Genomic DNA, 14,030 nt, shown 5'->3' with positions numbered 1-14,030 from the left:
AAACAGGTGCATTTTTTTTTTTTTTTTTTTTTTTTTTTTTTTTTTAAGTTTGTCCCGACAAAGAGGCTCTGTTTACTCCTCTGAGTGCTGGCAGACAAGCCTTTAACCCACATTACACCCAGCTTTGGCGACCACAGCCAGAGTATTATACCAGAGGACAGGGAAGAGGAGGAGGAGGAGGAGGAGTAGGAGGATGGTGGGCAGAGAAAAGAGAATAGAAGAGAAGAAAGACCCGAAACAGTGGAGCGTCTCCCTCCTCTGTTCTTCCGCTCTACCCTTTTCGCCTCCTGGGGCGATGACTAAGGCTTGCTGGGAGGGAGGGAGCTGTTGGACTGACGGCATTATCTGTCGCTGCCTCTGGTTTTTCTTTTTTTTTCTTCCATCTCTCTTCTTACACACACACACACATGCATGCTCTTTCACTTTAGCGACTGCTCTCCTTCCATCTGCCCCCGGGCTACGTGAAATGAGACACCAAACAACAGCTTTCCTCTCCAAACTTTCCCAGCCTGCAAGCAAGCTTTGATCCGACTGTCCAATGCCATTGGCGTCACCCCGCACACCCCTGTGATTGTGTGTATGAATACTCATTTCATCACTCTTGCTTATTAATATTTTCACTGTTCAAACAACTACAAACCCCAAGTTGGTAATGAGTGTAAGTTTGTGTAGGGCTTCATTAAGGGGCTTGTTAGGCCTTTCGTTAGAAGCCTCTGTGCCAAGGGGGGAAGTCCAGTGCACCAACGAGGAGGAGAGGAGGAGGAGGAGGAGGAGGAGGTGCAATATATCTCCAAATGTGAAAATGACATGGCGGATGAGAAAAAAACAGAAAGATTCCATCTTTGGAAAATGTGTTTAAAAACACAGCTAAAATAAATAAATAAATGAATATGGCAGTCTGTTGAAAATACTCAAAAAATCTTTAGAAAACAAAGAACCTATACACATGACAAGCAACGTCGTGTACCGTTGTGTTTGTGCCTGTCTGTGTGCGTGTGTGAGTGGGTGTGTGTGTGTGTGTGTGTGTGTGTGTGTGTGTGTGTGTGTGTGGATACATGTACGTGCCTCAGAGCAAATGTGATGCAACAGATTGAAAAAGATGAGCAAAAGAAAATCAGGAAAATGCAGAACTCCACAGAGATTTCTATGACTGACGTGCACCATTTACTAGGGTGAAGTTTTAACTTAAACACAGATTTTGGCTACCAGGAAAGAACTGAAGTTACTGCCAGCTTTACAAACGGCAAGTGTGAACTTTTGTGATTCGCGCCGAAAGGACTTTAGTCAAAAATCAACAAAATTAAAATTAAAAAGTCGTATGCATTTGAAAATAAATTGCATATAGTCCCGAAACCGAATTCAATTTAACTCTTCGTCTTACTTTTTAAACCTATTTTGTAAATTAAACCAGGATGTAAGATTCCAAATCATTTTTTTTTATGTGAGAGCTTCAAATTGTAATTTTTTTTTATTTGAAAACTAAGCTGTATGACCTATTTATTTATTTATTTTTTACAAAGTCCCCAGACAGTAACATCTATTATGATTAATTTCAGGTTGATATTCTTGGTAATATTGCTATGGTCTACAAGCATAGCAGATAACATAGAGGCACAATTATCATACTGTTTACCATTATGTTTTTTTTTTTAATTTATGAAAAATTACAGTTAATGGTAACAGCTCTGCATGGTAATTTTTGTAAATTTCATATGCTACCACTGCTGTCAGTAACAACAATTTGTACTTTTCTGTTCCGCTGTTGGTTTTATGAGAGCAGTAATAAATGTTAATAACTTTAAGAAAATATTATCAAATGCAATTATTGTGTCTTGTTTAGCAATGCAGTTGTACTTCATATAACCTGAGGTCTAAAGTAATCCATTAAAAAAAAAGGTTCAGAGTGCAATCTACAATCTTTACCAAATAAGAGAGTGCAGTGGATTTTTTTTTTAAATGTCATCACTTTTATTATTATTGCAAGAAATACCATAGCATATTGCCCATCCCTCATAGATAAATGATTAAAATAGTTAGATTTTTTTCCCAACAGGAAATACATTACTGTTTTGATAACCTTTAGGTGAAAATTAATATAAATTGATTTGTGATCTTTGTTATCATAGTTAATATATTTTTTAGAAATAGGAAAACAGCAGCAATCTCATTCAATAATAATGATAAAAAAAAATCCTACTAATCTGCAATGTCATAATGTCATAATTTCTTTTCAGAATTGAGTTTCCACATTTTCCAGTCACTTTTAGGTATTTATACAAAAAGCTTACAATTAAGTTACGTGAGACATGGTCAGGCCTTAAATATGAGCTTTGCAAAAAAATTTAAAAAAATAAAAAAAAATCACAGGATAGATGGATGGATGGTCATGCAAGTTATATTCTTGTGACTCACTTGATGAACTGTCCCATGTCCTCACACAGTGCTTCACAGCCTGGCCACTTACACTCTCCATGACCGTAGAGGGGGTGGGAGCTGCTGAGCTCCTCATGACTGCAGACAAACACATGAAACGAGACGTCAGCAACAGATGTTGCATCTCGTGCATAATCTCCACACACCAATTGAGGTCAGACACAATTGTATAAGACATATCGAAACATTATTTTTAGTCACTTTATTAAACACATGCATGCAATATGTGAACGCAACAGCAGCGTGCATTGGTGCAGCCATCTGAGTGCGGTTAGCTGTGATTAGTTGGTGCAGATCTTCGAGCCAAGAGCAAGGGAAGGAGGACAGACCGAAGTGGGGGTTAGTTACAGAAGCCAGGCATAAAATAAAGGAATTGGTCCAACAACCTCAGAGGCGCATTCTGAAGTCCATGACCTATCCCCCTGCCTTTGGTGTGTGTTTTGCACGTGTTTGTATATTAGTGTTGGTGTGTCTTCTACTGTTTCAGGAGCTGACACGGAGCCGGCACAGGACCAACCAGCCATGACTGATTGGTGGTGGTTGCTGTCATTTGCTGGTTGCTCTTTTGTGGTGAGTCTGTGTGTGTGTGCGCGCGTGTGCGTGTTAAACTTTATGAGCACATGTGTGCGCGCGTGTGTGTGTGCTTCCAAGCGAGTGCGACGATGAAAGACCAGGCCAGGTTTGGTTTGGACAAATGCAATAACTGTGTGTTTGTGCATGTGTGCGCGGCAGGTCCGGTAGCAGATGTGGTTCAGACCTGGAGCAGTGCCTCCGACGGCTGTCTCCACATTTATTTACATGACTTTGGAAGTGTGTATGTGTGTGCGCGTGTGTATACGTGTGTGCTTTGTGCAAATGAGTAGGTGTGTATGATGACTGGGATGGGGATTCTCCCAAATCAACATCAGAAGGATGTCTAACAAAAACCATTTGTCTCGCAGATGGAAACATGTCTCCCGGCCTCACTTTCTCCCTCTTCCCGATCAGATGTGCAGTCTGGAGAGCAACGGCAGTGTGTTTGTGGGAGAGTGTCTCTGCGCTGGCTGTGCTTGAGTCAGCTCAGAAGCAGCTCAGACAGCAGACGTGACAAACTGCTGCTAACCACATTGTCCTCCACATCAACCGTACATTAGCTAGCACAGCAGTGCTACCCTCTTTGTGATTCTGCCTCACCGCAGCTGCAGTACAACACTGCTCAGCTACATCATGCTTGTTCTTCAACTCTGACCTCACTTCCAGACAGAGATGTTCACAAGTCCAAGTCCAGTCTTTCAGTTCAATAAGGGAAAATGTTGGAGTCCAGTTACATTTTTTGAGAGGACAGTCCCAATAGAGTCTCAAACTTCTGAGGGGGAAATCCATTTTTATCCTTCCAGAGGCAGGTTCCCATCAACTCTCAAACGGCTGATGGGTAAGTCCAAGCCAAGCCTGACGTCTCAGAGAGTGAGTTCCAAGTCAGATCTCGACTCTGTGGGATGCGAGTCTAAATCTAATGCCGAGGCTTTAACAGGGTGGTTGGAGTGAGATCTCAAGTCTTTAAGAGGAAGGTCTAAGTTAAGTTTCAGGTCTTTCACAAAATGTCCAAATCATTTCTCCAAGTCAAAATTGTCAACTTCTTAGTATTGATCGCTATCCTACTGTACATAGTGCACTAGTTGGGGTTTGGAGCTCTTCTTGTCCTCTTTCTGAGTATTTATTATTAATATTATTAGTAAAACAATTGCTAATAATATTAACAATACTATTACTACTAATAATAATAAATCAAACAGTCAATTTCACAAGCTAATATGCACCCGTTAGAGCTGCTCTCACAGATTTACAACCTGTGATTTGCAGGTTTGTCTTCATTCCAGATTTCATGAGCTAAAAATTATTCATGAAAATCAACTCCCAACCTCCAAGTCTAGGTCAAGTCTCAAGTCTAAGCCTTAAATGGCCATATTTTCTTTCTAAACATGAGGGCCAATGTTTCCTCTTAAACCGGTGTGCTAAAGTTAACCCTTCAGGTCTTTCTATTCTAGGGCTACGCGCTCTGCGTATGCATGTGTGTGTGTGTGTGTGTGTGTGTGTGTATTTGATGGCTACTCACTGGCTGCTGGGAGGCTGGCTGCCTTTGGAGTAAAGGGGAACGTGGTCATCTCCGCTGTCTGCCTTGGTGAAGGAGGATATCCACTCAAACAGTCGGGCTCTTAAAGATGAAGACAAGCCCGTGAGTGGCCAACACAGCCACGCAGTGCGTGTGATACAAAGACACCTGGCGCATGCATCTCTAATATCGCCCTGACAACATTGTCTGCTGGACTAAACCAGCTTCATAAACCTCTCCAGAAGAATCGGGCAACATACTCTTCTTAATGGCATCATTGTCAGAGCGCACTGAATCCAACATATATATATATATATATATATATATATATATATATATATATATATATATATATATATATATATATATATATATATATATATATATATATATGTGTGTATGTATGTATATATGTGATACTCATGTAGTTATGAAAGCTTAGCTGCAAGTAAAATACCCGCAAAAGAGAAAGTAGGATAGTTTGAATGAAAAATAGAGAAAAAGTTGAAGCGCGTAGCAAAGACAAACAATGAAAGCGTGCTTTATTGAAGAAACCATCTCGAGCTCTCCTTACCTGTCTCTCTTTGGGGTGTGGTTTTGTCCGTTGGGCAGGCTGTGCAGTGGAATGTGAGCACTGGCAGCTTTGGGGAAGGCTGAGGTAGAATTAGAACTGTTAGTGCTCAAGTCCAGGCCCTCGGCCTGTTTAAGGGCGTCCTCAGCGCTCGGCACTCCAGACACCTCCTTCCACAGTTGCTGGAGGTCTGACGGACACATTGCTGTAAAAAAAAAAAAGGGGGGGTCACACAGTCAGCTCAGCAAATGGTCAAATCTAACTTACCAATTGATTTTACAAGCGAATATGACAATGGACGTGGTGAAGTTAATGCCAGAGCAGCTGAAAGATAATCAGACTCACGCAGAGGGATTGTAAATAAACTAGTGTCACCGATTGTGTAGCTGCAGCTGATTATCCCAGAACCACAAAGTCCCCCATTCTACTGAAGAAGCTGAAAAATAACACAGTCTAGAGAGGTTGATTTAAATGTCCTGTTGGGCACAAGTAAGTGGTCTCCATTGTTCCTGTCACAAACTAATGGCTCTTCTTTCCTGACTCATTCAGAGACGCAGTTTTACCAATGTGAGAAGTACAGAGTGAAGGTGGGAGTTTCCCATAAGGAGTTCATCAGCGCCACTGTTTGTGCAAAAAAAAAAAAAAAAAAAAAAAAAACAGGTGCCCACACAGAGCTCCTTCTGCTTGCAGCATTATTATTTCTGGTCCAATTTGACAGTGAAGGAGAGACAGCTGAAAATGCCACAGCCTTCTCCAGCGTATTTTAGCATGCACTTACTCACATATAATACACATCTGCACATACACATTCAAGGACCTCGCAGCAATCCAAATATTATGTCTGCTTTGTCTGCATTCTTCTCTGGCCTCCGCCAAAACAAAACTTCTCACTCTGGAAAAATGAAGTGGTGTAAGTGCGCAGACAGATTTTTGTGTGTGTGTGTGTGTGTGTGTGTGTGTATTTGCACGCACACGTGCGTGTACGCGTGTGTGTGCAGGAATTAACCGGGAAGAAACCAAACCAATCTGTGGAGACGATCAGAGAGTGAAAGTGTAAAGTGGTTCAAGATTGTTATGTTAGGAAGCCTGAACCACGGGAGTATGTTCAATTAAAAATAAATATGCCCGTTTGGAGAAAACAGATGGAAGGTAGTCTAGTGCCAAGTGTAAAATAAACAACGCATGTGAGGATAGATTTGCAATCAAAAAATCATAACTTTCTCCAACAATAACTGACGGGACCAAATTTGAAAAGATGGGAGTATTCCTGCTAACCCATAGGAGGGGGCTTGCAAAAGTATCCATACCCTTTGAACTTTTTATCAAATTACAACCGCAAATTCCTAAAGTACTTTTACTTTTAGGTTTGACTGGGATTTTATGTGACAGACCAATTCAAAGTAACGCACGGTAATGAAAGGGCAGGAAACGTTTCGCAACTTTCTACAAATAAAAACCTGAAATGTGCGTCACCCGTTCACATTCATATGCTGCAAGTACAGTGTTTTTAGGGATGTCTTCCAAATTCATCTAGAAAGGGATATTTCTTAACCAGTTCTCTGAAAATAGCTCCTGCTCACTCTGACTGGACGAAAATCCATCTGTGGAAATCTATTTTCAATTCTCAGTTGGACTTTGACTGGGCCATTTTCACACATAAATTTGCCTTGATCTAAACCATCCCATTGCTGTCTGTGTTGCCCCCGCAGCGTCGGCTGTGTTTTCCATCAGGACTGCCCTGTTCTTAGCTACATCGTCTCATCTGCCCTAAATAGTTTCTCTGTCACTGTGGAAGAAAAGCAGAGAAAACTCCTCAGTAACTCCAGAGTTACTGTCACTCTCTTGACTGCATCTGTGAAAAGCAGACGGAAGTCCAACTAAACCTGTCAGTTTAGGTAAACAGTCGCGTTTTGGTAGGTTTGTCGGTCTGCCATCCTAGATCCATTTTACAGATGACGGACTAAATAACGTTGATCTCCGAATATTGTGACTACGTTTTAATCCTAAACCTAGATTAAACTTCTACACGACTTCCTTCCTGAGCGCTCCGCTGTGTCCCTTTGTCTTCATGATGTCACTTATTCTTTACTGTTCTCTAACAAAACCTCTGATGCTTTCGCAGAACAACTGGAGTCATGCCCTAATTATGCTCAAACGTATGTGTGAATTGTTCATATGTCATCCTTGTTGGACAGGAACTATGTCCAACAAGAAACTATTTCCAAAACTGTAACCTGTAAAGAAAAGTTACATGGACTTAAACTGTATAAAGTTCAACTCTTGGATGCTTTTCACAGGATCTCGTTTAAATAGAAACACAGAGAGAACTGACAGGCTCTATTGATTCTCAGAAAAGATACAAAGCAAGACTCTCTCTGCCCCCCCTCCCCCACATAACTAGAATCTGCAACTAAAACGTCTGAATTCTTGAACATAAACTCATTGTTTCCAATTATTTTTATAAGTTTAGTAGTGATCTAACGTCTAACTCGCAAAGTCATAGAAGTAAACACAGGCCTTAGTTGGACCCCCTCATGGGACCCCGTACGACCTATTCACAGAACACAACAGCTTTTTGAGGCAGGGCGGCAGTGTGTGTGCTTGTGTGTGCGTATGTGTGTGTTTATCCGTGAGTGTTTGCGTGTTTGTGTGGCATGGCTGGTCAGAGGAATGCTCTGGCTCACGCCTGGCTGAGCTGTCACAATGGACCAGCTCTTTCACACTGCAGGGAAATTCCAGTCTTATGCAGAGAGGGAGAGCAAAGAAAGAGAAGGAGACGCCGAGGCCAAATGTTTGCAACTGTCTGAAAAATTGTTCTCTGCTAACACAACTGTGTCCTCAAAGTCTTATCCACCTAGTCAGGTTTTTTTTTTTTTTTTCTGCCCCCTCCACTATGAATAAATCCACTTGCCCTCCGGGAGACCTTTGGATTGGAAATCAACGTTTCCGAACCTTTGAAAATTTAGTAGAGTTTAACCTTGTTACGTATGCGTGTGTGTGCGCGTGTTGCTGTGAGTGACTCCATGCTAGTCTGCATGAGGGGGGAAAAAGTGAAAGATCAAAAACAGAGGGAAGGAAATGGGTCTGTTTGGTCAACTCAGTCAGCGCTTTAGCAATGTTACGGCCACTTTAGAGCCCCTAAGGCATTCTCTGCGAGTGAGATAGTGCTCAAAAGTATGTGTGAAACATTGCCACGCAAGTGCGTACACAATAGTGGGCAAACACACACACACATGTTCGCTGAGGGCGGGCCAGCAGCAGTCAACATTTATCGCTCTGAAACTCTGCTGAGAAGCTAAAGGAACTGTGGGAGAAGTTACACGTAGGAAAAAAAAATTCTGTGGGCACAGGAATAGCAGAAAGATGATTTTTCTTGTGCCTGGATAATCTCAAGTACAAACACACGCATGCACACATCTCTAAGCAGGGGAGGCTTAGCGGCATATTTTGCCTATTATCTAAATGACTACTTTCCACAAACCTACCAATCATGTTTTCTTTTATCTTTTATAGGCTGATTAACTTAACAGGCTTCACAGGCAGCGCTGGGCACAGGCCCTGTGCGTGTGTTTGGCTAGGCTCGTGTTTGTCAGGATGTGTCCTGTTTCAGGTTCTGTTTGGGAATGCCTGTGTGTGCACGTACCTTGCTGAAGAGACTGCATGGCGGCGGTGGGCTGCAGCGGAACCAGGCCCTGTCTCTGGAGGTTGAGGATGTGCTGCTGCTGGAGCTGCTGCATCTGGATCAGCTGCTGCTGGAAGGCCAGCTGCTTACTGCCAAGTTGCTGTTCGACATGGAGGAGAAACGGAGGTCAGGCGAGGCAGGCCGTGCTTCCAAATTGCTCGCAGCGCCTGGCGAAAGCGTTAATAACCTTTCATCCTTTTCATGTTTTGTCGTTTTTGGCTCGCTTAAGTGTAAAGGCCACCCCCGAAATTAAACTTTGTGGAACTATCTTTCGCTGCGATGGTACATGCAGGACGTTGGGACTTTGTCTCTGCCGGATGTGCATATCCACATCCTGTAACTTGATTAGATTGTAAGCAATTTTCTAATCTTGCCACAAATCTTCAATAAGATTTAGTTCTGGACTTTGGGTCATTCTGACCAGCAGCTCCTTCAGAGTTACTCCGACTCTATTGGCTGCTTATAAGTTATATTCTTCCTGGCCCACCTGCCATTTTTATCAATAGATTTTCTAATGATTGATTAGAACAATGCTTTATGGGATGTTCGAAACTATGGATACTGTTTTGTAACCTCACTCTTATTGACCTTTTTTCGTGGGATTGCTTGGTGTTAATGGTATTCACTAATATTCTCTAACAACCTTCTGATGGATTAATCCAAAACACACCTGTATATATCGACTTTATATAACACAAAACTGAACTTGGTTTACTAATTCGATGACTTCTGCAACTGGTTAATGCATCAGATTAAAATGGGCTGAATACATATGTCAGCCACACTTTTCAGATTAGCAAATATTTTTCATTCATCGTTTTTCTTCATTGTTAAAGTTATACAATACATCGCATCAGTCTATAACATAAAATCCCAATAAAACGAGCTGAGATTTCCGGTTGTTATGTGAGAAAAGGTGACAATGTGATTTGGGAGTACTTCTTTAAAATAATAGAATCAATGCAAACATTTTTTTGCAGGTAAACGATAAAGTGGGAAATAATATTCTACATCAGGAAACAAACAAAAAAAAAAAAACCTGACAAGTCCCACCTCCCTCTTACCCTCTTTTTCCCAAGCTGACCCTGCACAAGCAAAACCCCTGAGAGAGGTGTACTTTATCTCCCACAGATAACTGGCGGGGCTGAAAAATAAATAAATGCAACTTCTCATTGTGTGTGAAACAGAGTGGCAGCCCAGAACTCTTTGAACAGAGAGGAACTCTCAGGAAGGGCAAATAGGTCATTTCCTCTCAGACTTGGTGCCTGGGGAGGAAAAGTATGGTGGAGGTGTGTTTATGTGTGTCTGTGGGCGAGCTGGAGGTGGGAGGACGACAACCAGCAGCACCATATTCTTTGCATGGATAATTTCATGTCATAAAGGAAACTGCGCAGTTTGATTTGTTGCACATCTGCAGCTTGTTTCAAAGCCAATCTGGGAAATGCTTCCTGCATGTCGACTCCTCTCGCCACAAGCTCGAATGGTTTTGTTTGCAGAGGTGGAATTAAAATAATCTTGTAAAATCCTTGTTAACACAGTGAAACTCGTTCAAGATCCTTTCATTTCGTAACTTATTGCTTTTGATGTTATCATTTAAAGGTAAGCTGATCAATGGTTCTCTGGGTTTTTAATTTATATCAAACAGTCATTTTCTATTAACTAAGTCTGTGTGTCATGGTTTTGTTTTTTTTTTTTTTTCCCTCTGAGTCGGCATTTAAAACAAAGAGCACAAGAGGAAGAAGGAAGCGTCGCCGTTCAAATTCTTAAAGTAATTAGATGTAGGACAGAAGCGGAATCTGAGAAACACACAATCCACCATTAGTAAATATACCCTGTATATGTTTATTCAGACGAGGACTTGTTTTGTCACCTGCAGAAATCCAAGTCATTTTCCAGGAACAGCACGAATCAAAATCAGTGCTTTAGAAGTCGGAACTGGTTTTAAAAGCAAATTCAGATGACCAAACAACTACATCCCAGGCTCTTTTGCTGGTTACCCCATTAAATGTAGCATAAAGCAAGTTGGAAACAGTCACCTCTTGCAGATGCGAGATGTGTAAAAGTCGTTGTCACGCTGAGACAATTCAATAACTCTGAGCTGATTTACCAGACCCTTCTTGGTTGAAATAAACTGTTGATCAGAAAGTCCAAGCAGATTGTATCCATTTCATTCCGACATTTCTCTCTCTCCAAGGCCCCTGGCCCTCCCTTTCAAACTTGTCTGTCCATTTTCTCTATCCACCCCCCTTCCTCTCCCCTCCTCTGCCTCTCATTGTCTCCTGAGATATGGCTACGGTTCTTTAAAACACACACACACTGAGAGAGAGAGAGTGTGTGTGTGTGTGCCTGTGCTCTGTTTACATTAGCTGTGGCTGAGTGGCCAAAGCTAGCGCAGTAACAGGCTGTCAATGTGATTTATGAGCACATCACACACTGTCTGAGCCTGCCAGTCACACAGAAGCATACATGTACACGCACACACACACACACACACACACACACAGGCAACTGTAGGCGGCCAATCCAAAGACACACACACGCACACACACACACACACACACACACGCAAGCACGCATCTTTTTTGTGATGGTCAGAGTCACTTCATTAAGCTGACTCCTGACCAGTCCCAAATGCTCCGGCAACACACAGAACAGCGACTCAGCACGCACATACATCGCTTTTCTTTCAATGCATCACTTCCACAAAGCCTTGAACGTGAAAAAGGAATTGCTGCTCAAAGCGAAAAGGGCAAAAAGTCACAGGCACTGATGTACAAACACTTCCAAAAGTTAGGAGGGAGAACTTTTTTTCCCCTCTTGCTCCTTTCCTCCATATATTTTTGCTCTAGTAGTTTTATATTATTTTCTGGTCACTTAAAGTCACAAAACTCACTTAAGTTTGAAAGAGAAGAAAAAAAAACCACAGAAATGAAAAGCAAATGTTTTTACAGCATCTACAGTGTTTTATTGCTATACATGCCAGCTATTAATTGATTATCGATGCACTGTATGTCAGCAGGTCAGGGCTGCTGGAGAGAGCCATGGTCACATCAGCTACTTGCAGCTCTGGAGGGAGGCATATTCCCCCAGGTGTGTGTGTGTGTGTGTGTGTGCGTGTGTGTGTTTGGCCAGTGAACCATCACGCATCAAGCCTCCCCTCTGTCTGCGTGTACGTGTGGCTGTGTGACCAGTGTTTGCACTTGTCTCATTGTTGCAGGACAAGCAACCTGAAAACTGGGACAGCGGAGGAGCACAGGGGGGAGAACGGAAAAGCAATTCAGACACTCGCTCAACATGCAAGTCGACCACAACTGGTTTGCTTTGGTCACGGCTGAGTCGGTTGCCCGCTGTCAGCGAGGAGCATGTGGGCTGAGGTGGCGGGGTGGGGGCTCTGCCCACTGGGAGAGGAGGAGGACAAATCCAAGGATGTGTCTCCCTGCGCATTTCACAGAAATGTCTCGCAAGCTCTTCCTCGTGAAGTGATTCCCCTGCACCGTTTCTTCTTAATATTGACATCTTAACATATGAATTGAACATATAGATAAAGGCAAAACGTCTTTTACCTGACCACAGTTATTATGTCAAATATGTCTACGTGATCCATATTCTACTTCATGTGATCCTCATTGATCACAGCGCTGATTCAATCTGCAAGAGCTTGTGTATTTTTGCATATTGCACCTGTGTGTATTGTGTTTTTCGCCTTTTTTTTTCTGCAACTGAAGAGCTCTACCCTGATCCTGCTGCCATTTTTCTTGAATAAGCCCTAAATTTTTTAAATTTTATTGTTTGCATCTGTAATCTAGAATTTTTTGGTAGGAAACCTGCGACATTATACATGATTTCTAAAGTGGAGGCCCCAAAGGGTCACTTTTAAGTGTATTTATGTTTTAGACAACCCGAGGTTTTAGAGACAGGTCAGTGATTGGAACGCCCACAGTATTTATTTGTATTTATCTTGGTAAAAGTCCAAAGTCCCATCCACAGCTTTGGGACGATTGTATGACATACGCATGGAAGCAGGTGCTTTTATCCAATGGGACCAGAATACAAGTCCTTGGCCTATGTGGTAGACAGTGGCCATTTTCACATCTTTTTAAACACTTTTATTAATACAAAACTACTGTGTTTGCAAAATGTTCATTGTAGTGATACAAAGGGGAACGCTGCAGGTAAAAAAAATAGCAAGCCACAGTTATACACATTTATGACTAACATTTTGCATCGTTAATATGTCACTTTTGTTGGAGTTACCTACTGGCCTGACTTTAGGCAGGAAGCTCTCATCCACAACAAGCTTTTGTAATTAAATTCGGGATAAACGTTGTTTCAATGTAATTTCTGTAGCACCTTTCGAGAGAACAGCTAGATATTGTACTGTAGCTGAAAAGGCTCTGTCACCTTTAGCTTCTATGCAAGTTGTAGGGAGAGAGCCGGCCATGTAGATTAGTTGGCGATCAATTGACAACCAAAAGCACTTTCAAATAACTGCTTCTTCTTGGACCCTTCTTCCAGAGGTAGCATCTAATATTTTGAATTAGAAGCACATGGACGTGGAGCGGACTTCTTTTCCACTTTGAGGTGTTAGCTTGGGGATTCAGACTTGTGTGAGCCCCACAATAACATTAAAACACGAGCACCATACTGTATCTGACCTAAATTCCATACATTAGACTCTTGTCATCTCTTTTTCTTTTTTTTTCTTCTTGGCACTCTCACATGTCAGCCACTTTACTGCATTTAAGAGCACTTCTGCACTTCAGAGTGCGCTTGAACTGAGCGAGAATGTACGCGGCTAAGTTCACCTCTTTTGCCGCCTGCTTCCCGGCTTGCTGCTGCTGCTGCTGCTGTTGCTGCTGCTGCTGCTGCTGCTGCTGCTGTTGCTGCTGCTGCTGAGTCAGAAGCTGGAGATGCAGCTGCTCCTGCTGCTTCTTGTAGTACTCCTGTAACTATGGACAGGTGCAGGGTGGGGGGAGGCGGGTTAAGGAGGAAGAGGGCAGAGGGGTGGAGAAATATGAGGTGAGCGAGTCACAACACAAACTGCAGAAGCCTCAACAATGCCACCAGTACTGAAACGATCCTTCACAGTCAGACAATGTAACCTAAACAGGAGCCTCAAATGGCACAGATGCTTTCAATTCCAGCGCTCTCAGTTGAGGCCACAGCGTATTGTTGTGGCGGTGTGTGGTTTATTGACAAACCATGCGCAACAAGCGAACGCAGACCTGGGAGAAGCTGCTGAGGTACATTGTGCA

At 42.4% G+C, this 14,030-nt stretch overlaps 1 protein-coding gene across 3 annotated transcripts in view; it reads right to left on the bottom strand.

The window, feature by feature from the left end:
• Positions 1–14,030, bottom strand: part of foxp4 (forkhead box P4) — a 126,168-nt gene that overhangs the window by 17,489 nt on the left and 94,649 nt on the right. For 2 of the 3 annotated variants that reach the window (XM_015050270.1, XM_015050286.1), the window contains exons 5-9: positions 13,581–13,724; positions 8,737–8,875; positions 5,097–5,298; positions 4,526–4,624; positions 2,413–2,511 (exon numbers count right to left, since the gene is read on the bottom strand). In XM_015050270.1, the coding sequence (XP_014905756.1) occupies positions 2,413–2,511; positions 4,526–4,624; positions 5,097–5,298; positions 8,737–8,875; positions 13,581–13,724 (683 nt within the window). The remainder of the gene's footprint in view (positions 1–2,412; positions 2,512–4,525; positions 4,625–5,096; positions 5,299–8,736; positions 8,876–13,580; positions 13,725–14,030) is intronic. The other variant, XM_015050277.1, reaches the window with a different exon arrangement.

This window comes from Poecilia latipinna, unplaced genomic scaffold (assembly GCF_001443285.1).
Source record: "Poecilia latipinna isolate Pla-1442-1.1 unplaced genomic scaffold, P_latipinna-1.0 Scaffold48, whole genome shotgun sequence".
In the NCBI taxonomy this organism is placed as follows: Eukaryota; Metazoa; Chordata; class Actinopteri; order Cyprinodontiformes; family Poeciliidae; genus Poecilia; species Poecilia latipinna.
Note: the sequence above shows the minus strand (reverse complement) of the source record. Positions and strands in the feature narration are given on the sequence as shown.